At 56.3% G+C, this 24843-nt stretch overlaps 1 protein-coding gene across 9 annotated transcripts in view; it reads right to left on the reverse strand.

The window, feature by feature from the left end:
• ADCY7 (adenylate cyclase 7) overlaps positions 1–24843 on the reverse strand; it is a 64080-nt gene that overhangs the window by 15298 nt on the left and 23939 nt on the right. For all 9 annotated transcript variants that reach the window (XM_070388449.1, XM_070388452.1, XM_070388448.1 and 6 more), the window contains 9 exons: positions 13519–13950; positions 11266–11475; positions 10016–10168; positions 9143–9292; positions 8729–8877; positions 7253–7364; positions 3460–3587; positions 1930–2088; positions 1579–1711 (listed from right to left, as the gene is read on the reverse strand). In XM_070388449.1, the coding sequence (XP_070244550.1) occupies positions 1579–1711; positions 1930–2088; positions 3460–3587; positions 7253–7364; positions 8729–8877; positions 9143–9292; positions 10016–10168; positions 11266–11475; positions 13519–13746 (1422 nt within the window). In that variant the 5' untranslated portion in view covers positions 13747–13950. The remainder of the gene's footprint in view (positions 1–1578; positions 1712–1929; positions 2089–3459; positions 3588–7252; positions 7365–8728; positions 8878–9142; positions 9293–10015; positions 10169–11265; positions 11476–13518; positions 13951–24843) is intronic.

A 24843-nucleotide genomic window follows, 5' to 3' on the forward strand; every position in this document is an offset into this window, starting at 1 on the left:
GGGACATGCCAGCTCTAGACAGGGATGCGTGGAAAACTGTCTACAACACGCCCCTCAGGCTTTCTGAATTTTTGACTATATGAATGAGTAAAATTAAACAAAGAAGGGGAAGTTAGGGTTGCCAGGTAAATTACAGGAAGCCCAGTTAACCCTGCATGAGACACTCGTACTAAAACCTCCCTCATTCATCTGGAACGCGACTCAGACTGGGCGTCCGTGGTTGTACCTGCTGAGGGGTGGGTTTTGGGGCCATGCCTACCACCGCCTTGGGCTCAAGGGCTCTGCTTCATTCATTCACCTGCTGTCTGGGCCCCAGCTCCATACCAGGTGCTGTTCGAGGACTGGGGGCTGCAGCACAGAGCAGAGGGACCCCCGCCCAAGCCTGCCCACATGGAGCTCACACTGACAATAAACAATAAAAAGGATAAACAGGAGCACCTGGGACAGAGGGAAGAGGGCTCTGGGCAGAGGGAGCAGCAGTGACCTGGGTCCTGCCATGGAAAGAGCCTGGCATGGAGGGACGGGAGGCTGGCACAGGGCGGGGGAGGAAGTGCTGCGGTCCGAGTGGGCGGGGCCCGGCGAGTGGGCGGGGCCCGGCGGTGGGCGGGGCCCTGGAAGTGGGGGGGCGTGGGAGTGGGGGTCGTGGGAGTGGGCGGGGCCCAGAGCGGCAGGGTGAGGGGCTGGGTGAGGGGTCGGGTGAGGGTCGGGTGAGGGGCCGGGAGCAGCCCCAGGATACCCAGGCGGGGTTCCCCCACCGAGGGTGCCCTGGGAACGCTGGCAGGATGAAGCCGAGGGGGTGAGAAGAAGTTCAGAGACTGGCCCTCAGCCCCCCTGGAGACTGGCAGCCAGGTCAGCCCTGAGGACAGCCAAGGCCAGAGTGAGAGGGAGCCGAGAGAGCCGGCCCGGCCGACATTCTTGAGCGAGCACCAAGGATGACTCACCGAGGGCGGCCAGACGAGCGGGCCTCCCGCGGGCGGGAAAGAATGGCCCTTGCAGGCGCGGGTGGGCTGGGGGCAGGACCCGGGCCGGGCGCAGGACCCGGGCCGGGCGCCTGGAAGGAGCCCCACAGCCCCACACCCTGCCCCGCCACGGGGTCCAGAGAGAAAGAGGGGCCCACAGAGAACAGAGGCACCGGCGGGGCGGGCGGACACGGCGGGGCAGACACACGGAGACTCCTGCCTAGCGGCCCGTTGGCCGACCCCTGCTTCCCCTGACTCCCATCCAAGGCGTGTTTTTAAAATGTGCCTTGAAAATCTGGAAGATTAGTGACAACCTCGTGGAAAACAAACTAATAAATGTCACTAGAGTTCGTTCGAGAACGTTGACCATGCACCCAGCTCATGGTGAAAGCTTCGGTCTGACTGGCTTTTTCTCCTCCTGAGGTAGGCACTGCTGCCATTTCCATTTCACAGAAAAGAACACTGAGGCCCAGAGAAGATGTCACCTGGGGCCTAAAACATACCTGGTGATGGGACGCTCACTCTTCCCGCCTCTCTCTCTGAGGGCACCATTCCCCAGGTGCGGACCCTGGCTCCTGCGTGGTACCCACCCCCATGCTGCCGCAGCGGAGCCTCGTACCCGGGGGTCGATGACCAGGTAGGTGCGGATGTTCATCTCTTTGAGGTAAGGGTCCCGCTGCTGCCCGTGCCCGTCCTCCACCTCGTACGCCTTGTCCAGGTGCTTCAGCGTCGCCTCTGTGATGTGCACCCGGCTGGGGGAGACCAGAGTCACACAGCAGCAGTGCCCCCAGAGAGGGTGGGAGGACCCGCCCGGGGGTGCACAGCAGGGCCGAGCAGACCGGAGCCCAGGCGAGCGCCCCCCACTTCAGGGCCACAGACTCCCTGTCTGAGCCCATGCTGAGCCCCCACCACGGCAGCCCACAGTCAGCCCCGTGACCTCTGACCCGTCCGCCGGCCAGCAGAGCCTCACCCAGGGACTCCGGCCGCCTCCATCCTGTTGGCCAGGGACACATCGTGGGACCACACGTCGTACTGCCACTTGCGCAGCCCGATGACGCCGCACAGCACGTTTCCCGAGTGGATGCCCACGCGCATGCTGATGTCCACGCCTGTGGCCTCCCGCACCTGCCTGGGGCAGAGGCCAGCCACCCCACCTCAGCCAGGGCTCCCGAGGGGCCCTAAGCCCTAGGACAGGCTCAAGGTCCTTGTACAGGGTATGAGGAGCATGTGGGGACAGGGCAGGCCCAGCTCACAGGAGACAAGTTTCTCAGCCTGAAGGGCTGCCTCCTCCCATCCCCAGGAGTGTGCAAATGGATGTGGTCACCCTCAAGTTCAAGGCTACTAAAAAGAGGAAGAATTCCAATTGTCCCCGGTCACCATGGTTTGTGGGGAAGGCCTTAAGAGTCTATCACTGGGTGTTCCCCTGCCCGGCAGCCCCAGCTGGGGTCTGCAGAAGGATCCAGGCACCTCCCAAACCCAGCAGAAACAAAGAACATGGGGACAGCCTTGGGGGGCCTTACACACCCCCACCTCTAGGAAATGGGAGCACTGAGGATTGAAGGAGTACTCAGTACAAGGTGCCCCAACTTAGGCTTCCCTGGGGCACAAGGCACCCCCAACATGAAAGGGCCCTCTGGGGTCCCTCTGACAAGTAGGAGAGGGTCCAGGGAGCAGCCAGTGCCATGTGCCCCCTAAAGGGCTGGAGAGACGGACCAAGCCTGCTGGGGTCAGAGCCAGAGGGAGCAGAGGCCCCCGCACAACATCCACATTCTCCAGGGAGGAAGTGACCCCCGAGAGCGCAGCGCCAGCCTGAGATAACTCAGGCGGTGACGCAGAGCCAGACTGTGACCTGGACCCCTGACTCCCGGGCGGTGATTTGTCTGGTAAGATTTCAGGAGGAAGACAAGCTGGAGCTGGGTTTGCACAGGAGCTGTGCACTTGCCAGGCAGTGCAGCCACGCCCTGCTCTGTCCTGAACACTGGCTGGGGTGGCCAGGCCCGCCTGGCCCTCCACCACCCGCCTGACCACAGACCACAGCTGCCCTGGGCTCCAGGGAACCTCATGGGGAGCTAAATGTTGGTGGAAAGGAGCCGTGAGATGCTGGGGGTCTCCCTGCAGCTAAGGGCTAGTTCCCCAACTCCCAGGGTCTTCACAGGGGGAGCAGGAAGCAGATGGAGGCCTGGAGTCAGACCCTATGTTAACCAGCTCCTCTGCCACTGCAAAGGCTCAGTCTCCAAAGAAACAGAGTCCCCTGCCCGTCCTCAGGATGACCCTGAGCTCTGAGCTCCGGAGGCTCTCTGCTACTCGGAGTCCCAGTGGGGCCCAGAGGGAGGGATGTAAACACACTGCTGAGTGGTCCAGGTAAGCCTTCTGCACCCTTGCAGCCTCAGTTTCTCATCTGGAAAGTGGGGACAATGTGTTCCCCACCATGCCTTGGGGAGCAGGAAGGATCCGTCGTGGGGACAAGCCCCCGGGCCCTGGACCTGCCTGTGTTACCTACTTGATGGCCTCACACATGTCCAGCCCCATCTTCACACAGTTACGGGCGTGGTTGGGCAGGGACACAGGCAAGCCGGACACGCAGTAGTAGCAGTCGCCCAGGATCTTAATCCGCATGCACTCATTGGCCTGCAAGTCAAGGGAGAGGCCTGGTCCACAGATGGCCCAAGGGCCAGGGAGCAGGCCTGTCAGCCACCTCCCCACACCCTCCAGAGTCAGCCAGGCTCTTTTCCGGCCAGAGGCTTTTTCCCCTGGGGCACCAAACACCAGCAGCTGCTTCTGGGCCTGGCAAAAGGACTGGGGACACAGGAGCTCTGTAGGAGGAACCCTAAGCAGGTGTCAAGGATGAAACCAAGTGTTATGAAGGACGGCCACCTGAGTGCCTCTAGGGAGCCACTACCTTTGGTTTCATTCACCCATGCACTGTTTGAGCTTCTACTGAGACCCCTGCCCTGCCCCAGACACTGGGACCCAGCAGTGAGCAAAACAGAAAACAACCCTGCAGCCAGAGGCAGGGCTGGACACTAAACTAGATAAATAAAATCGATAGACACCCATGATAATAAGTACTATGGAGAAAAACGAGGGGGGAAAAATGAGGAATGAGAAGGAAGAGGAAGCTTCCATGAGGCCAGAGAAGGCCTCCCAGTGAAAGTAATTTAGAGAAAAGTCCTAAAGGAGCCAAGGGAGCAAGCCCTGTAGGGAGCTGGAAGAAGAGCATCCCCGGCAGAGGGAAGCAGACTGTGCAAAGGCCCTGAGGCCATGAAGCTGTTGGAGACACAGCACAGCAGTCTGTGCAGATGAAGTGGGGGAGTGAGAACAGAGAGGCAACAGGAGCCATAAGCTTCAGGGTCAGTCAGTCAGGTCAGTTCAGTTGCTCAGTTGTGTTCGACTCTTTGCAACCCCATGAATTGCAGCATGCCAGGCCTCCCTGTCCATCACCAACTCCTGGAGTTCACTCAAACTCACGTCCATCGAGTCGGTGATGCCGTCTAGCCATCTCATCCTTTGTCGTCCCCTTCTCCTCCTGCCCCTAATCCCTCCCAGCATCAGAGTCTTTTCCAACGAGTCAACTCTTCGCATGAGGTGGCCAAAGTACTGGAGTTTCAGCTTTAGCATCATTCCCTCCAATGAACACCCAGGGCTGATCTCCTTCAGAATGGACTGGTTGGATCTCCTTGCAGTCCAAGGGACTCTCAAGAGTCTTCTCCAACACCACAGTTCAGAAGCATCAATTCTTCCGCACTCAGCTTTCTTCATAGGTGTCAAAGGTAACCAAGGAGACAGCTACGCTGCCAGGGACACAGGGTTTGGGGAGTGGGCAGAGAGCAGAGAGCAAAGATGGCCGTGGGGAGAGAAGGTGGAGTCATGGAGGAGAATGTTCTTGGAGGGGAAGGGGAGGCCAGGCAGGCTGTCTGAGGTCCCATCCGAGGTGACGCTACAGCCACTTGACCCCCATAAGCCCTGGGTAAAGGGGGCCACACACACCAAGGCCTGGGGGTGGGGGCTGGGAGAACAGGAAGGAGCTGCCCCCTGGGCTGCATGCTCCACGCTGCACCCCCACTGCATGCTTTATTTACAGAGACCCCACCAGGAAGCCCTGCCCTGGCTCCCTCCTGCAGGGTCCCAAAGAGCTGGTTCCCAGAACAGGATACCCTCTGTCTCCAGACCCAGTGCCCACTCCCTGGCACGCCCCCAAGGGGTACCCTAGGGGTACCCTCCCCTGGGGTACCCTACCTGCCATGCCTTTATGAGCAGTCCCAAGCCCGCCCTCCAAGGACCCTTCTGCGTGTGCCCGCTGCTTCCCACTGGGCCGCCCAGTCTGGCACACGCTGAGCTCTGCACAGCCTAAGCAGCCAGGTGAGGACACTGCTTTCCTAGAAAGCAGAAGCTTGTCGAGGGCTGGGACACCCGGGCACCGGCTCAGGGCGCCGCCACCCTTATCTCCTCCAAGGCCAGGCGCAGGATCCCAGTCTGGATCCAACTCTACTGTCAGGAGGCCACACTCCCCCGGCTGCTCCTCCCACTGCTTCTGACATTTAGCACTGGAGGAGCTGGGTTAGTGCGCTGGGGGCGGAAGTGGCTGAGCCCAGAGGCAACGCAGAAACCCCTGGGAGCAGGCCCTGTCTCTCGCCAGGAGGTTACCGTTCTGGGATCTGGTGGCTTGGGGACAAGAGGCTGGAGCCAGCCCTGCCTGCTGCATTTGCCCAGGGACTGGACGCTCTGGCCTGAAGACTGGCCCCTGCCACGGCCTCCCTCTCCTCATCTGTACAGTGGGGCTCCCTCATGGGCCTGCCACGGAGGGCAGGCTGTGCCCAAGAAGCCAAGGGCAAGGCCTTGGCTTTCTGGCAGGGAAAGAGCCAGCTGTGGCCTCCAACCTCTGGGAAACCCCACCTGCTGGTTCAGGGAAAATCATGAAAGAAAGAAGTTCCTGAAGAAAGGCTTCCAGCTAGACAGGACCTCAGAGTCATTCATTCAACAGGACCCAGGGAAACAGTTCTCCAGAGCACCCCTGGCCAGTGGTGTCCAACTGTAGCTTGAGTACCTCCTGTGATGGGAAGCTCATCCTCCGAGATGGAACCCGCTGCCCACTCCTGGTGAGGCAGTCTCTCCCAAGAATGAGCAGCTCTTCCTAGTGTGGGGCCAGAACTTGCCTCCCATCAAACTCTAAACCACTGATTCTCTGCCCATGGAGTCACCCAGGAGGCTCTTAAAAACTCCCAAGGGTGTGGGCATGGGTATTGCGTGTTTCATTTAAACTTTCCAGGTGATTCAAACAAGTGGCCAGAATGGAGAGCCACTGCCCTAAATCTTACACTTGAGTCTCTACTCAGTGGCCACCACTTCCAGGAAGCCTTCCTGACCACCTGAGGCTGGGCTAGGCACTCCCCAGTCCCACCCTCTGTGCCCCTCTTCCAACCAGGCAACATGCAGACTGGGAGCTACTTGAGGGCAGCCTGAGGCCCCATGTGAGCCCAGGGCTGACCCTCAGCTGATCTTAGACCATGTGCTAAATTAATGAAGAACTGAGGCTCCTTCACAACCCCTCTTGCCCAGACACACACACCGGGAGCTGTGTGTGTGAAGACAAAACAGTGAGGTCCCCGCTCAGCCCTTTCAGTCTCCAGACCCCTCCTGCCTTGTCTATATCCTGGAGACTCCCCTTGCCCAACACTCTCCAGGTTTGGCACCTGCTAAGGGTCCTCAGGGGTCCTCCAGTCAAGGCCCACTCCTCACCTCAGTTGTCAAGTCCCTGCATGTCTGACCCTGTGACCATGCGCCCCCATGAACACACTCTGTCCCACTGACACGGAGCCGCTTTCCACATGTGGGCACACAGAGCTCTCTTTCTACTCTAGGCTTTTGCACATTTGGTTCCCTCTGCACATAACACTGTTCCCCTTCCTCTTAGACTTTAATGTGCAGGCTCTTCACCCGGGATACTGTCAAAAGGCAGATTCTGGGTAAGGCCTGGCATTCCCCAGTGAGGCTCCCAAGTGTGGCAGAGGCTACCACCCTCGTGTAGTGAGAACAGAGCCACCTGCCCCCCAGGCAGCCTTCCTCTGAGCTCAGGAAGCCCAGTGCCTTCCCCAGCATGCACTGACACACTCTGGACAGGGTCCTGGCTCAGCCTCCACTCCAACCGTGGGGAAGCATTTGCTGACTGGATGCTGAAATTCAACCCAGGCCTCCCTGTGTCCGTCTCCAAACAGCACTGGACACAGGACACCCCGTAGGTGCAGCAGGAGGCGTTCCTGACTTTGCTACTGGAAGAACGGAAGCAGCACGCTCACCTTGGCGATCTGGTCAAACTTGCCGAAGAGCTCATTCAGCACCACCACCAGCTCTTTGGGGGAGCAGTCACTGGCCAGTCGCGTGAAGCCCACGATGTCAGCGTAGAGGATGCTGGGGGTGGGGTGGGAGAAGGGTCAGGACCAAAACCCCCGAATATCTGCCAGCCCTGCACTCAGTCACCCCTGCAAGCCCTCCACCTCCACAGGGATGGGAGAGAAGCTCCTGCTCATAAAGACAAATTAAAGTTTCAGAAGCTTTACACCAGAGCCAAATGGAGCAAGCCCCAGTCTGCAAGGCCCTCTGGAACCCCTGGCCCCTTTAGAGCCCTTACCATAGATGACTCAACTATACTCTCATGGGTGGATTCTTGGGCCCCTGGGAACTTCTCAACCTCCCCACACCTGATTTCACCAGATGTCGGAACTAAAGCCTTGGTAAGATGCAACAACTCTTGAGAGTCCCTTGGAGAGCAAGGAGATTAAACTAGTCAATCCTAAAGGAAATCGACACTAAATAGTCATTGGAAGGACTGATGCTGAAGCTGAAGCTTCAGTACTTTGGTCACCTGATGCAAAGAGCTGACTCATTGGAAAAGACCCTGATGCTGGGAAAGACTGAGGGCAGGAGGAGAAGGGGATGACAGAGGATGAGATGGTTGGACGGCATTGCTGACTCAATGGACGTGAGTTTGAGCAAGCTCCGGAAGATAGTGAAGGACAGGTAAGCCTGGAGTACTGCAGTCCATGGAGTCTCAAAGAGTCAGGCACGACTGAGCGACTGAACAACAACAAAGAAGTGGCTGGATGCTCCCTCCAGGCGAGCTCCACACCCAGTGCCCTCACACCTCTCATCTTCACACTGCCCCTGTAGAACCCCCATTCTGCGGATGAGCAAACTGAGGCCCAGGGAGGTGCAGATGCGCTGGGAAGCCAGAGCTGCATTTGGCACCAGATCTCCCGGCTCCCGAGCCTGTGGTTCTGGACCATCTGCAGCCCAGACAGCAGCCATGGGCAGCCTCAGGGCAAGGCTGAGCTACAGGCAGAGGGCCGGAGTGGAGCTCACGGCACCCGCATCTACACTTCACTCAGGGCAGCGCCATCGAGTAAGATTCTGCAGGCCCTTCAAGTCTGTCAAAATCAGTGTCACGACTGGGGGGCCACTAAGTCACCTGGGGCGGGGGGGGGAACTTCACCTCCTTTTGGGGGGATCCTGTGCCCTGTGGAGAATCACCTGCAAATGACCCTTTCCTTCCCTGCAGTCACGACCGTGCACAGTTTGACCATTTTAGCAGGAAGAGGATTTCCTCCAGTACTCATGTAATCCAACCTCACTCTCTGGGGGAGCAAGCAGGGAGACTGAGGTCTGGGGCCTGGATTTACCTCTCCCCAGTCTGGGGGAGTCTCCTGGGCCCCCAGGTAGGAGGGTAGGGGGCTTCCCAGGAGACACTGGGGCACACGGGCCCGCCTGCCACCCACCTGACATTCTGGTGCCTCTTGACGTAGAGGTTGTGGAAGTTGTTGTCGGGCAGGTAACGGCGGTCCCCGCGCTCCTTGAGCCGCTCGATGATGGCCAGCTTCATGCCCATGGAGATGTGGGCAGGCAGCACAGACAGCAGCAGGTTCTCCTGGCATGTGGGCATGGGCGGGGCGGCGTCAGGCCCCCGTCCTCTCCGCACCCTGTGCTCCCCCCCAGCAGCTGGTGCACATCCTGCACCAACCCGCAGGCACACACCTCCCGTGGCCCAGCAGCCCCCCAGGGGATGCCGGCACAGGTGTCCGGTCAGGCGCCCTGTGTACACACTTATCATCAGAGAAAGGACACAGGGCATGGGGCCTGGGAGATGGCAGGGGGACGAGGGGCGGCGGCTCCAGGGGGCGGCGGGTCCCCACCTGCTGGCGCTTCTCGATGCGCAGCTTACGCCGAATCTGGATGCACTTCACTGTGTAGGTGAAGAGGTCGTGGGAGGCGTCCTGCATGTGGTGCTTGTGGAAGGCGCCTGTGAGGTTCCCGCACACGAAGACCACCGCAGTGGCCAGCAGCTGCAGGTGGGCCACAGCAGGCTCAGCATCAGGCCTGGCCCATGCCCCCAGGACACCGGTCCCCTTGGCGGGCTGGTGCTGGTACCCTCTCCCCAGTCCCTGGCCTCCAAGGGGGTGCAGGCAGGGAAACTGAGGAAGTGAGTCGCTGTGACTGCAGGATGGGACTCAAGCCTGTGTCTGCATCCTCCAGGCACCCCCTAGCATGGAGGGCTCAGGACCCAGAGCCGCTAAAACCGAGGCAGGAGCATGTCTCCTCACAGAGCCCAGTGGGGCACCAAGGACAGCCATGGAAGGCACGGAGCCTGGTTGGCTGCCCAGAGCTCTGGCCCTCGCCTCCCAGACCAAACACACAACTGACCATCCACACTGACCGTTCATAATCCCTCAACATGAAGGCAGGACAGGGTGTTGAACCTGTCCAGTGGGGCTCCAACACGAGCAGGGGAAAACTCTGAACAGGGTCTCACCCAGCAGAGTGCACTGGACCCAGGAAGGACCCTGAAGGTCAGGGCTGGAGGGAGAGGCTGAACCCTGGGGTACCCCAGGCCGGCAAAGCAAAGACTGCAGGGCGGGGCACCTGCCAACTGGGATAAAGCCTGGCCTGGAGGCCACCTGTCAGCCAACCTCTGTCTCCAAGGCCTCCAACTCGCCCACACCAGCCTCAGCTGCCCTCAGCCCGAAGCACAGCTCCCCCCGAGGCTTAGCCGGCCCCGCGCCCCTCACCTTCAGCCCCACAGGGCTGGTGAAGTCTTCCTGGTGCATTGCGAGCACCAGGAGGTGGGAGATGCTGGAGACGAGTCCGGCCGTGACGGCGCCCCACGTGCTGAAGGGCAGCAGCGTGTACACCACGAAGACCACGAACAGGAAGAAGGGCACCTGCACACAGCATGTCATGACGTGGCTGCCCCGCTACCCCTGCCCAGCTGCGCCCAGCTAGTGGGGCCCCAGAAGCCTGAACGCTGAGTCATCAGCGGCCCATCCAGGACCCTGGTGCCCTCTGCTCTCAGGCTGGCCCCTTCCCCCACCTTGTGTGGTGAGAAGCAGCAGCAGACACATGCGAGAACAGGAAAAAGTCAAAAACCTACCCAGCCAGCATCATGTCCTACAAGCTGATTCAGGGTCTGGGGCCAAGGCTGAACCTACCCAGCCTGAGGCTCCACTGTGCTCGGGGGCCAGGGAGCCCTTGCCTGGTGCCGGCTGCCCCCAGCTCTTCCCCTGAAAAAATGGTAACCACTGGAAGGCTGGGCAGGGTCCGTTCACCTGCCCCATCCAGCGGTGCGGGCCCACCCACCCCATCCACTCTCAGAGCTGGCCTGCCTGCTTGCGCCCTTCGGGGAGCAGTGCCCATCCCCACGCTTCCATGCATGGCTTCCATGACCCCAGCCCCGATGGTCAGATTGGGGCCAGCCCCTGATGACAATGACCATCCAAGCTAGGCGCATGACCCAGGCCAGCCAGTGTGACTCAAGCTGGCTGAGAAAGGGCTCCTTCTTTCAGCCGGCCGGGGCAGGCTGGTGGACAGCAGCCTGGAGGCGCTGCAGCCATCTGTGCGGTGAGCTGGGGATGGCCTGACAGGAAAGCAGAGCTGGAAGGAAACAGGATCTGGCCAGCCTGCTGAAACCCCAGACTGACCCCGGGCCTTTCCTGCCACCTGAGCCAGTTCGGGCCTCTTTGCCTCTTTGGGGATGTATCATTTCCAGAAATGCCATGGCTAGACATTCAGGTGGACCCTCCTCCCATCTCACCCCCACTTCATCAGTGCAAAGCGGAGAGAACAAGACCAGCCCAGGGCCCATTCTCAGTCACAGAACCACAGCCCAGAAAGAGGGGAGGGCCTCCCAGAAAGAGGGGAGGGCCTGTGGCCGGTACACACAATACTGATCAGCCTCCAAGACGGACCTGAGGCCCAGGGAGTGCAGGAGCTGCCGAGCGCACCCAACCCCCATGGGCACCAGGGTCCCGCGCCCTCTCACCTGCCCCAAGACACAGGTGTCCTTCCTCGGCGAGTCGAAATCAAACACCAACACGTAGCCCAGCGTCACAAGGCAGGCCCAGATGAGCAGCGCGGAAATCCTGAGCCCCCGCCGGTCGAGGCATTCAACGTACACCAGAGCGTAGAGGAGCACAAACACGGCGAGCGTGAAGAACGCCGTCCCCAGGATGGCCCGGTGTCTGGAGGGGTCCTGGGTGGGGCAGACACGCACAGAAATGCCACGGCTATCCAGCAGGGTGTCACTTCCTCCAGGAAAGGTCACCAGCGGCTCCCTCCTCGTGGGCGATGCCCTTCCTCCCTCTACACATCAGGCTCTGTGTCCCCTCAGGCTTGGCGCCCTTGCCTCGGCTGGGGCTGCCTGTACCACCACCTTTCCCCAGTTGCCCTAAGCACCCTCCCCGGCCCGGCCCTGGGATGGTCTCACTCCCCACTCCCTTCCCCACAGCGACCCTCCCAGGGGCCCCAGGGCCTCTGTGCACACCTGCAGGTCACAGGTATAAGCACACAGAAGCAAAGCTGAGGACAGCCTCGGGGGGAGGGGCCACTGCTCCTAACTCTTAAAAGAGGAAAGGCTCTTTAGGGGGAAATGGTGACTAGGGGCATCCGAGACAGGGGAGGTGTGAAGGAGAGGCGCAGACGTGCACCCTGCGGGGAGGAGGGTAACAGGGCAGACCATGCACAGCGGGCCGGCACCTGGTTCCCCCAGGGGCCCCTAAGCAAGACGAGCACAGAGACTGATCTGGGGGCAGGCCCACAGCAGTACTCCGTAACCAGCTGCCAAGTGACCAAACGTCCCTGAGTTTACAGGCACAGAGACACAGACAGCACTGATGGAGCACCTACTGGGCGCTGGCCACCTTACCTTATTCAGACTGCTCTGTTAATACCCTGTAGTCTTTGATGTTTTCTCCTAGAACCTTACTGTCCTATACAGCAACCACTAGTCATTTGTGGCTATTCAAAATTAAATTTCCACTAATTTAAAAGTAAATTTTAAAAAAAAGTAAATTTAAGGGACCTCCCTGGTTGTCCAGTGTCTAAGACTCTGCACTTCCACTGCAGGGAGTGCAGGTTCAATCCCTGGTTGGGGCACTAAGATCCCACATGCCGCAACCAAAGCACAAAAATAAATAAAAATGAAACAAAATAGAAAATTCAGTTATTTAGACATATTAGCCCTATTTCAAGTGCTCAACAGCCACACACAGGTCATGGCTGTGGTGTCTGCCTGGACAGTTGTGCTGAGAAGGACTCTGAGACCATGGCCAGGCTCCCTGAGCACAAGTGCTGGGATTGATTCATGAGGTCTGCCTTGGTACCAGAAGTGGGAGCAGGGACACACCGGCCCTCCCTGACCTAGACCTTCAATAGAATCAAAGTCCACTGTGGAGAAAAGTGATGGCCATCTATTTGCTCAAATTAATGTACCATCTAAAACCACCCCAGACCTAAAAATTTTGAAAAATGTGTCTTCCTCCAGCCTAAATCACTGCATATGATGATTGCAGCCATGAAATTAAAAGATACTTACTCCTTGGAAGGAAAGTTATGACCAGCCTAGACAGCATATTAAAAAGCAGAGACATTACTTTGTCTAGTCATCTAGTCAAAGCTATGGTTTTTCCAGTAGTCATGTATGGATCTGAGAGTTGGACTATAAAGAAATCTGAGTGCCAAAGAATTGATGCTTTTGAACTGTGGTGTTGCAGAAGACTCTTGAGAGCCCCTTGGACTGCAAGGAGATACAATCAGTCCATCCTAAAGGAGATCAGTCCTGGGTGTTCATTGGAAGGACTGACGTTGAAGCTGAAACTCCAGTCCGTTGGCCACCTGATATGGCTGACTCATTTGACTCATTTAATTTGGCTGACTCATTTGAAAAGACCCTGATACTGGGAAAGATTGAGAGCGGGAGGAGAAGGGGACAACAGAGGATGAGATGGTTGGATGGCATCACCGACTCAATGGACATGGGTTTGGGTAAACTCCAGAAGCTGGTGATGGACAGGGAGGCCTGGTGGGCTGCGGTTCGTGGGGTCACAAAGAGTTGGACATGACTGAGTGACTGAACTGAACTGAACCCAGCCTAAATATGCTCCATAACACTTTACAGATGCAGAAACTCAGGCTTAAAGAAGATAATGACATGCCCAAGGCCTCACAAGTACAGAGCATCAGAGCTGAGACCTGGACCCCAGGGAAGCCCCAGCAGCCACAGGCTGCCCCCACTCACCCCGTAGCTGAAGGTGATGATGATGAGCGTGGTGCAGGCAGCGATGGCCACCAACAGGAGCATGAGCAGGAGTGGCCCGTGCTGGCTGGTGAGGCGGTACTTCTCATAGAGCGCATCCTGGTCGGGGCCCTCCTCGCCCTCGTTGAGGAAGTAGCGCCCCTTGGCTGGCATCCTCCACCTTGGCACACCCAGTGGTCCACGCAGGAAACCCCACGGCCTGGGGAGCATTTGTCTGCCAACACCCACGGCTGCGCACCTAGGCCTCTGGCCTCTCCCAGCCTGGCAGGTGGGGCTGGGAAGGTACCCCCTCGGCTGGAAGCTCCATGGGTACACAGGGCCCGCACTGCTCCCGCTGCCAAGCCTAGCTACTGCACGGCCAGCATCCGCCTCTGCATTCAGGTCCAAGTGAATGGCCACTCGGGGTCCTCAGCTCTGCAGAGACACAAGACGACCGAGATTTGCCCTGGACTGGGAAGGCTGGGCATCGGGGGAGAGCGAGGTCAGGACTCACACCCAGGTGTGATTACCAACCTGAGCCCAAACCTAACTTTCAGGTCTTGTTTAAAGCCTGGCCCACCCCAAGGTCATAAAGCTAGTTTCCTGTATTTCTTAAAACTGCGCTGTCCAACACAGTAGCCACTAGCCACACATCACTGTCAAAAATTAAATTTAAGTCGATTAAAAGTGAAATTAGGACTTCCGTGGTGGTCCACTAGTAAAGAATCCACCTGCCAATGCAGGGGACTCAGGTTCAGTCCTTGGTCTGGGAAGTTTCCATGCGCCATGGAGCAGCCAAGCCCATGAACCACAACCACTGAGCCTGTGCTCTGTGGCCCTGGAGTCACAGCTGCTGAGCCCAGGCGCCGCAGCCACTGAGCCTGTGCTCTAGAGCCCGGGAGACACAATTGCTGAGCCTTCACTGAGCCTGTGCTCTGGAGCCCTGGAGTCACAACTGCTGACCCCAGGCGCCGCAGCCACTGAGCTTGTGCTCTACAGCCCTGGAGACACAACTGCTGAGCCCGCACTGAGCCTGTGCTCTAGAGCCCGAGAGACACAACTGCTGAGCCCAGGCACCGCAGCTACTGACATGGCACATCTAGAGCCTGTGCTCTGCAACGAGAAGCCCACATACTGCAACGAAGAGTAATCCCCTCGCCCCAACTAGAGAAATCCCACGCGCAGCAACGAAGCCCCGGTGCAGTCAAAATAAAATAAATTAAAAATTTTTTTAATGAAATGAAAAATTCAGTCCCATATAGAGGCCAACTGGAGAAGGTAAATGGCAACAGGAGGTCACAATCAGCCAAATCTATGAAGCGGGGTAGTCACAACAGCAGTGGTACCCAGGTGACATCCCGGAGGACGTGCTAAAACACACATCGCAGGCTGCAGTCCCAGTGCTGTTTCAGCAGGACTAGATGGGGTCTGAGAAGAAATGGGCATTTCTTACATGTTCCCAGGAGATGTTGAAGCTGCTGGTGCATACTTTGAAAACTACTGATCTACAGGACAAATAGCCCACTATTAACCAGTCAGTGACATGAGAGAAAGTGGGGATGTTACACGATAAAATAAATTTTAAAATCTTACAAAAAACAAAAAAAGGTGTTACTTGCTCAGTCATGTCTGACACTTTGTGACCCCGTGGACCTGCCAGGCTCTTCTGTCCATGGAATTCTCCAGGCAAGAATACTGGAGTGGGTTGCCATTCCCTTTTCCAGGGAATCTTCCCGACCCAGGGATTGAACCTGCTTACCCTGAAGGCAGATTCTTTACTGATTAAGCCACCAAAGAAACCCAAAAGTCTTACAAACCCAATATAGTGGACATTATCTAGACCTTGATTTTAAAAACACTCCAACTACAGGGACTCCCCTGGTGGTCCAGGGGCCAAGACTGCACACTCCCAGTGCAGGGCGTCCAGGTTTGCTCCCTGGTCAGGGAACAAGATCCCACGTGCTGCAGCTAAGACCTGACACAGCCAAATGAATAAAATTTTAAAAAAATGCGCAACTACAAAAAGTTGTTTTGAAACAAGTGGTGAAATCTGAATGGGAACTGGGGCTTCCCTAGTGGTCCAGTGGTTAAGAATCCCCCGCCAAGGCAGGGGACACGGGTTCGATGCCTAGTCTGGGAATATCCCACATGCCACAGAGCCACTAAGCCCAAGCACCACAACTACTGAGCCTGAGAGCCCTAGAGCCCCTGCTCCACAGCAAGAGGAGCCACTGCGATGAGAAGCCTGCGCACTGCAACTGGAGAGTAGCTTCTGCTCGTCGCAGCTAGAGAGCCCATGCAGCAAGGAAGACGCAGCGCCCAAATAAATACATGTGAACTGAAGGTGGGACTAGGCTAGTAAATTACACTTAATTTTTTGAGCATAATAATAGCATGAGAGGAGGGGATGGCAACCCACTCCAATATTCTTGCCTGGAGAATCCCCGTGGACAGAGGAGCCTGGTGGGCTATAGTCCACGGGTCACAAAGAGTCAAACACAACTGAACGACTAAGAACAACAACACAATTGCATGATGATTACATAAACATTTTTAAAGTTAAACAAAAGTCAGTCCCTCAGTCATACCACTGGTTATCACGTAGGCCAGTGCAGATCTGGAGCCCCTCTATCATCCAGAAACTCCTCCTGGAAAGCACTGCTCTCGCAGTTTGACTACATGTAGGCCTCTGTTCCATCTCACGGAATTTTGGGGTACAGTATGATGGGGGGGGGCCAAGCTCCTTTTTCTGAATGGGCATCTGATTACTCCACTGGCCTTAAGTGAAGCCACATTCTTCCCTCAAAAGTGTCAGTGGAGCCACGTTTGTCCTGGGTCAGGTGGCCACACGCGTGAAGTCTGTCTGCAGGATTTCTTCTGCTCCAGCAGTTCTTGTGTGAAGACCTCACTCACTCGGTTACTGGAGCTTTTCAGTGAGTCTTAGACCCGAACACCAGCTTCACTCAGAGCATCCCCCTTGCATTAATATTAAGTTTCCACCTAAGATTGAATTTTTCTAAAAGGACCCAATGACAAGCTAGCAAGTTCCACTTCATAGAAAAGAAAACTGAACCTCAGAGAAGAACACAGTGGACCCTTAGTGACACTGAGAGCAGACCCCAGGCTTGCAATGCTCAGCCCAGAGGGCCTCCCTCTTTCTCCAGCACCATTCATGTATTTACTCATTAGTTTACTCCCAAAAGGCTTGCTAATCATGCCTATGGCACACCAGGCCCACTGTATCTCCCGTGTGCCAGGCTGGCTTTCTCTCCCCTAGGGCTCCCAGTCTCCAGGGAGAGAAAGTTACCCAAAAATGTGCAATCCCTAGATGCAGCCATTGGAGCCTGGGGTGGCTGCCACGCTCTCAACAGGAATCTTGGGTCAAGGGAGCAGACCGGGAGGAGTCCAGGCCCCCAACACCGTCCTGGCCTGCCTCAGGGACAGGAGCCAGGACAAGGCGGGTGGCAGAGGGCAGGGAGGCAGTCAGACGCGGGAAGGCTCAGGGCAGTCACAAGGGCTGCAGATGGCCACTGGTGGAAGCCGCAAAGGAACGTCAGTCCAGGGACTCCAAAGACAGAACAGCAGGGCACCCAGAATCTCAGCGTCTAAGTGAAGACCCCCAGTGAGCGTCAGCTGCCTTGAGTAACCCAGGGCAACCTTGAATCAGGACCCACCTGAGGCATCATTCCATCTGGGAGCTCCTGTTCCTCAAATCCTGGGTACAAAACAGAAAAACCACATACTTGGAGGCAGAGGAAGGGGCTCTTCACCAGAGGCCCAGGCCCCTGTGTTCCTCCTAGGCCCAGGCAGGTGTCCACAAGCCTTGGCAACCACCTCTTTAACCCAGGCAACCCTGAGGGAGTTGAGCCAGGGCTGCCAAAGTGTTCAAAGTGCCTGAACAAGCTACAAATCTGATTTCTACAAGAAATACCGGTCTTCAAATGTTGATAGCTAATTTTTAAAATTTGAGTGGTATCAATAGCCAAAAGTGACTAAACAACAAAACAACCAAAGCATGGAAACAACCTACATATGTATCAACAGATGAATAAAGAAGACGCTGTACACACACGATGGATACTACTCAGCCACGGAAAAGAATGGAATAACGTCATCTGCAGCAACACAGACGCAACTGGAGATAGAGATGATTACACTGAGTGAAGTCAGACGGAGGAAGACAAATGCCATATGATGTCACTCACATGTGGAATCTAAAATATGACACAAACGAACCTACCTACCAAACAGACTCAGAACACGGAGAACACGCCTGTGGTTGCCCAGGAGGCGGGCGGGGCGGGGGACTGGGAGTTTGGGGTTACTAGATGCAAACTATCGTATTTAGAATGAATAAACAAGGTCCTACTGGATAGCGCAGGGAGCTGTATCTCCTGGGATAACCATAATAGAAAAGAATATTTTAAAAAAGAATGTCTATATGTGTATAACTGAGTCACTCTGCTGTACAACAGAGGTTGGCACAATACTGCAAATCAACTATAGTTCAGTAAAAAAAAAAAAATTCTAAAATTCACGTAGCACAGCCCACTCATTTGCCACCTCTAAATCGACACTCACTAGTCTTTGTTCCAGCAGAGGCGTGTTTGAGTACTAACCAGCCCCGTGCCGAAGGAGTCACAAAGCAAGACGAGGGGCCTGCCCTGAGAAGCCCCCTCTCCAGGGCACCTGAAACAGCTTAACACCGCCTGCACACACATTCCCACTCTCACCCTCATAACCTGGCAGGCGAAACCGAACCCAGGGAGGTTGAGCGGCTTGCCTAAAATCACACAGCTGGAGCTGGTGGGCAGAAGGGCTGGGACTCAAGCCCGGGTCTGCCAGCTCCCAAACCAGGACCCCTTGGCCCAGCCTCATGGTTTCAGTCAACAGGGAAAGGCTTCCCTACAGAGCTCCTTCCAGAAGCAGCAGCTCCCAAGGACTGAACCAGTTGCCAAAACTATTCACAACACTGTCTGTCTCTGTGGCCGGGTGCCAACCCCAGGGCACCAGGACTGCCAGGCTAAGAAACCCAAACTCCAAGGGGCCAAGGCAACTCTCCACCGCTGCTCCATCCCCCTGGCGCAGCCCCAGAACAGACTGTGGGTGGCCACGATGTACACAAGTGCACCCCCACCCACATGTGTGTGTACTCATACATACACACACACACACACCCCATGGGGCCTTTCACCCCCAATGCCAACCTGCCCTTCCAGGCACACAAAGCCTGGCTGAGCCAGGCAGGGAGAGAGAGGGATTAGCTGAAAGAGTCCTCGGAAACTCAGGCCTGGTAAACACTTCTCTTGGGGATCTATTTAGGCCACCTCCTGGGCAACGGCAGGCGGGCGAGAAGGCGGACAATGGGCAGCATGGGCATGGGGACTCGATCCACCCAGGGACGCCATCCAGCTTCTGGAACAAACAGAGCAGTGCAAGGCCAGGCTGGGAGGAAGGGCTACGGTACTACCTCCCACAGACAAGCCAGCACCAATGGGTATCTCCATAGGCCACGCATGCATGCTAAGTCGCTTAAGTTGTGTCCGACTCTTTGTGACCCCATGGACTGTAGCCTGCCAGGCTCTTCTGTCCATGGGATTCTCCAGGCAAGAATACTGGAGTGGGTTGCCATGCCCTCCTCCAGGGGCTCCACAGGCCAGCTTCTCCCCAAAATGAGACCCAGAGGCCTCTCAGTCGGGGCAGGTTTCAAGGCCCTTCTTCTGCCAGTGCCAGCTCAGTTGGCAACTCGGGGGCCCCTCTGAGCCCCTGGATGAACTCCTGCCATTCTGCAACCTCAGCTCACAGGCCTTGTGACGGGAAGTTCATCCCCTCTCAGGGCGGTTTCTCCAGCACCGGGCGCTGCTCTGGCTGTAAGTCTGACCTTAGGTCAAGCCAGGCCCAGCCCACCTGCCTCCGCACTCCCTCACCCCCATCCCTCAGGTCCTGTGTGAATTCCACGGACATCCAGTGCAGAGACCTTGAGGCCCCGTTACCTGGAGGGGCTGGAGTCCCAGGCTTCCCTCGATGTCCCTCCCACCTCACAGCAACGCTGTTGGGGGAGCGGCCCCTTCTCACAAAGGAGGGGGACTCCCCAAGGGTCCAGTGGGAAGGCTTTTCCCGCTTCCGCTAGGTACGGTCCTCTCCCGCTCCCCCAGCCCCTAGTTTGGGGGGCACGTGACCCAGGTCTGGCTTATCAGCACAGTCTCTCCCAAGCCCCAGCGACTGGTTTAAGGATGGTGTGTGCATGCGTACTAAGTCATTTCAGTCATGTCTGACTCTGTGTGACCCCATGGACTGCTCCAGGCTGCTCTGTCCATGGGATTCTCCAGGCATGAATACTGGAGTGGGTTGCCATGCCCCCCTCCAAGGGATCTCCCCAACCCAGGGACCAAACCTGCGTCTCTTACGTCTCCTGCATTGGCAGGCGGGTTCTTTACCACTAGTGCCACCTGGGATGGACGTGGGACCAGACCCAGTGAGAGTCCTCGTTGGGACTTCTGCTGGCCCATGAGGGAAAGATGCTCTCTTTGCCAGTGGCCTGGAGCCGGCAGCCAAGGGAGCCACACAGTGACAGATGTGACAAGGAAGCCCACATGGAAAGCTGGAGAGAGAGCCCTGAATATAGCCCCAGGGCCCCCAGATCCAGGTCTGTCAGAGGCTCAAGCAACCCCAAGATGTTGACTCACAAGGGACAATCAATGCCCCCCCACGGCTGAGGCCAGAGTGAGCTTCCGGCACTTGCAACCAAGAGTCCCAAGGTCCGTGCTAGGCCTCCTGCCCCAGTGTGCTGTGTCTGGAAAGCCCTCATGACCCCTTGAGGATCCAAGTCAAGAAAAGTTGGTTCAGAGGTGGGAGTAGGCCCCTGAGACACAACCAGTCCTGGCTGAGACCTCCTCTGGGGAACTCTCCTCACCCCAACCTAGGTCTTATACCTTGGCCACCAGGTCCCTGACTGACCGGAGCAGCAGGAGGCCCAAGGCTGCAAGAGGCAGGGTGCTCCCTGCATCTTCTCCAGTGCCCTCCAGAGACTCCTGTGCAAGAGGAGTTAGGGAGCCCAGGGATGTGCTTAGGCAGAAACTGACAGCCGGGGAATCAAGCTTCCTCCCCCAAGCGGCCCCGGTGGGCTCCGCGCTCCCTGTGTCCCCAGGGCCTGTGACTGAGCGGGACAGACCATCAGAGAATCCACTGGGCGTTCACTGTGTGCTCAGCGCTGTCTGAATCCGCATGCCTGCCCTGTAGGTGAGACTCCCGTGTCTCTTTTATGGATGTGGGAACTGAGCACAGAGACCTTCAGTTACTTGCCTGAGGTCACACAGCTAGTAAAAGAGAGCCGGGATTTGAATACAGGCCACCCAGGGTCCTGCCCATTTCCCTCACAGTACTAACATCCGCAGAGCCCAGAACATCTCCACATGCCAACCTCTTCCAGCCCTCCCTGTTTGCAAGGCTCCAGAGAGAGGGTTGGGGGCAAAGTGGACTCAGTCAAAGTACCTCTCTCTGCCTTCCAGGGGCAAGATCAGGCAGCCATGCCAGGGACCGTCCTCATAGCCAGCAAGACCAGGAGGGCCTCCTCCTCCAGGAAGCCCTCTGAGCTACCCTCACACACCGTCTTCTCCCTTCCCTGCAACCAAAACAGGACTGGGGTCTTCCTGTCAAATACTGATGGGCAGGGGTCCACATTCCTCAGCTAGAAGAGCCTGGAAGGAGGGTGCTAGGACCTCAAATTATGACTGCAGGAACTGGCCCTCTGGGTGCTCAGGAAACCCTTTGCCAGCAGAACTGCCTGATCTGGCAGCCCCCTCCCAGCCCTACCACACCCCTAGGGGAGTGCTAGCCCACCCCAGCTTTCACAGACACAGACAGGATACCCACTTCCTCACCCAAGCAGCACTGGCAGGAACCCAGCCCAGCTTCCTCTGGCCCTGCCCTAGCAGGCCCCGTTGCTGCACAGGGCCTGGTGGCCCCAGAAAGGGGAAGTGGGGCCTTGGGGTGTGAAGCGGGGCAGGCAGGCAAGCCTAAGGAGAGGAGAGGCCCCACTTGGGCCTCTTGGGCCAGTCCCTGCGCCCACGCTCTGCCCACGTGACCATACTGCAGCAGGCAGGAGCCCCCCAGCCCAGTGCCCCCCAGCCTAGCGCCGGGTGACTGGCAGACTTTCTGATCACGTTAATGTCACCTCCCTCAGGAGACCCAGAGCTCTGAGAGGGGAAGCCAGTAGCTGCTCTGCCGGCCCAGCACAAAGAGGCACCTGGGAACCTTCTCTAAGCCATAGCTTGTGCGGGAGCCCAGCCTCACTCTGCCTACCCTTTTCTCCCGGCACTTGTCCCTGTCGAGTTCTTCCAAGATGCCTCTCAAACATCCCCACTCTGCCTCACCAAACTGATGTGGGATTTAAGTCCATGTCCTGCAGCTGGGCCCTGGCGGGTGCTTGAGAGACAGACAAACGGATGAGCCAAACTGAGCCCGGCAGAAAGCTGGAGAAAGCAGGCAGGGCGGCTTCGTAGGGGTTGGCACTAAGGCATAACATGGTGAGAGCAGGCAAAAAGGCCTCCCGCAGAACAGGCAGCACCTGCCACGCCACACCTTCCCCAGGTGATCTGTGCCCGGCGGGGAGGAGGCCTGGGTTCGAGTCCCAGCTCTGTGCCTTTGGCCATGTGAGTGGCAGAGGCTCTCAGGCTCCACGCCTGTGTTCTCACCAGTAAGCTGATGGCCAAGGTAGGGGGAGAGTGAGGCACGGGTCCTCGTGGCCAACAGGCCAAGTTTGCGAGGACAATACAGCACATGTGCCCAGAAGCAAGCTCAGTTCCTAGAGCTGAGAAAGCCCAGCCATTAATCCCCACAAGAGAGACCGAGGTGCACAGGGGGCAGAGTCCCTAACAACCCTCTCCCTGACCTCCCCACCTCCGAGGGACAGCCTGCAGTGCCACCAGGCAGCGGCAGAAGCCAAAATCCCCCAACAGCATAAGTCCCCAGCCAGCCCTGCTCCCCAAGACCCCCAGGCTGACTCCAACCCAGCCTCCAGGGAGCGCAGGTGGCCACTCAGTCCTGGGGTCCAGACACCTGTGTCCCAGCCCCCTGGCTCTGCCAACATGCTCTGCAACCCTTACCCAATCTGGGCCATGGTTCTCCCTCTTGCAAAGGAAGTACTTTAAGTCAGATCTCAGAGGCCCAACAAGAAGAAGTGCTGTCACTAGGCCCCAGAGGGCTAATCCTAGGGGTGGGGTAGGGAATTGTTCTTTGTTCCTGAAATCTGCCCTTCTGCTTCTCCTCCGGATTAGACATGACCTAGTCAATCCCTGAAACACAAACACCCCCAAGGTTCCAGCCGCCTGGGATAATAAATCTGCTCTGCCATCTCCTGCGCCAATTCTAACAAGGGTTAGGGACCGCCTGTAAAGAGTCCATCTATTCATTCACTCATCTTGACAGAGATCTGCACTCAGGGCTTCAGCAGATGTGCACCAACACCTTCTGTGTGCCAGCACCCAGGCCAGAGGCCAGGAGCAGACTCGGCTCCAGGCCCAAGTTTTCAGAAGGCAGAGACTTCAGTACCCGCTCCCCCTAGGTGTGCAAAGGGCCCTGTGCACAGCGGGTGTTCAGGCAGCAGTGTTGATTGACTGACTGCTCAACCAGGCTCTCATATCAGAAAGAACAGCTACATTTTCCCCGCACTCTTGCCTGAAATTCCACCATTAGTGATTCACTCCTTTAAGCCCTACCTTTACTAGGCTCCCCCTTTAGACTAAAACACGTTCACGCCCATGTTTCATTCCTGTTCCCTTTCCCCTTGACAAGGAAGAACAGAAAGGGGAAGTCTAGCTGGCCTTCAGAGACCTCCTGTGGTGCTAGTCCTGCCCAAGAAGTCTGAACAGTGGGCTTCCCATGACCCACCCAGTGGGTCCACTGGTAATGGTGGGTTTAACCCAGAGCAGCCACTGTCCTGCAGACGGCAAGAAAGATTTAGATTTAAGTCTTAACTCCCGCACTGCTAGTTGCCTGTTTAAAAAGTTAGCAAAACCCAGAGGAGGGAGAGAAAGCTTGAATCATAATTTATACTAGGATGATTTCCAAAGGACAAGAAACCATGAAAGAATTCTCAAATAAGGCTGCAGTGACTAAGTCCTTTCTAACCCAACATGAAACCTAAAAGCATAATGAAAAGACTGATAAATTCATTACAATTAAAAAATTTTTTCTACATAGTAAAAGCAATCAAAAGCAAAATCAAAAGATGAACAGAAGATTATGGAGACATTTGTGACTTTTATTCCAAGGAGCTAATCTCCCTCATATGTAAAGAGTTCCTACAAATCAAAAAGAACAATAACTTAACAGAAAAATGGGAGGAGAGTATGAACAGAAAGTTCACAGAAGGACAATCCAAATCTCTCAAACATTTGGAAAGAAACTGGCTTCACCCATAATAGCAGAAATGAAAATTAAAAATACTGTGGAAAACCATTTTTATATATCTACTTGGCAAAGACCAAAGCATTTCACAAATCTGTGTTGGCCAGACTGGGGGGAAACAGACACTCACCCTGGCAGGCTTTAGATTCAGCACAGCCTCTGGGGTGGGCATTCTGGTCATACCTCACTGAGTCACTAACGTACACACACACCTTTTGACCTGGCAAACCTACAGCAAGTAATTTATCCTACAAACACTTTCACATGTGTGCAATTTGACTTACACACAAGATTACTCATTGCAGCATTATTTGTAAGTACGAAAGACTGAAAACAATGTGTGTATCAGTCTGGAGAAGGTATTGTCTGGTTGCTGCTGCTGCTGCTAAGTCACCTCAGTCGTGTCCGACTCTGTGCAACCCCATAGATGGCAGCCTACCAGGCTCCCCTGTCCCTGGGATTCTCCAGGCAAGAACACTGGAGTGGGTTGCCATTTCCTTCTCCAATGCGTGAAAGTGAAAAGTGAAAGTCAAGTCTCTCAGTCGTGTCCGACTCTTCGCGACCCCATGGACTGCAGCCTACCAGGCTCCTCCGTCCATGGGATTTTCCAGGCAAGAGTACTGGAGTGGGGTGCCATTGCCTTCTCTGAGTAGAATCCTATGCAGCTGTCAAAAAGACACAGCAGCTTGAGCCATACTATGGCTGGGTATCCTGTGAAAAATGCACATGGGGAAGGTCACGCCTGGAATGGATTAGGACGGAACCAGGACACAGAAACACCAAAATTGCTACTTTAACAGAGTGAACAAATTTTCTCATTTTCAGTTTCTATTTCTATGGTTATAATATAGTTTGTGTAATTTTTAAAGTTTTCAATAGAAAAAAACAAGATCTATCATATACATAGTGCCTATCATTAAC

Source organism: Bos mutus, chromosome 18, assembly GCF_027580195.1.
Source record: "Bos mutus isolate GX-2022 chromosome 18, NWIPB_WYAK_1.1, whole genome shotgun sequence".
NCBI classification, from domain to species: Eukaryota; Metazoa; Chordata; class Mammalia; order Artiodactyla; family Bovidae; genus Bos; species Bos mutus.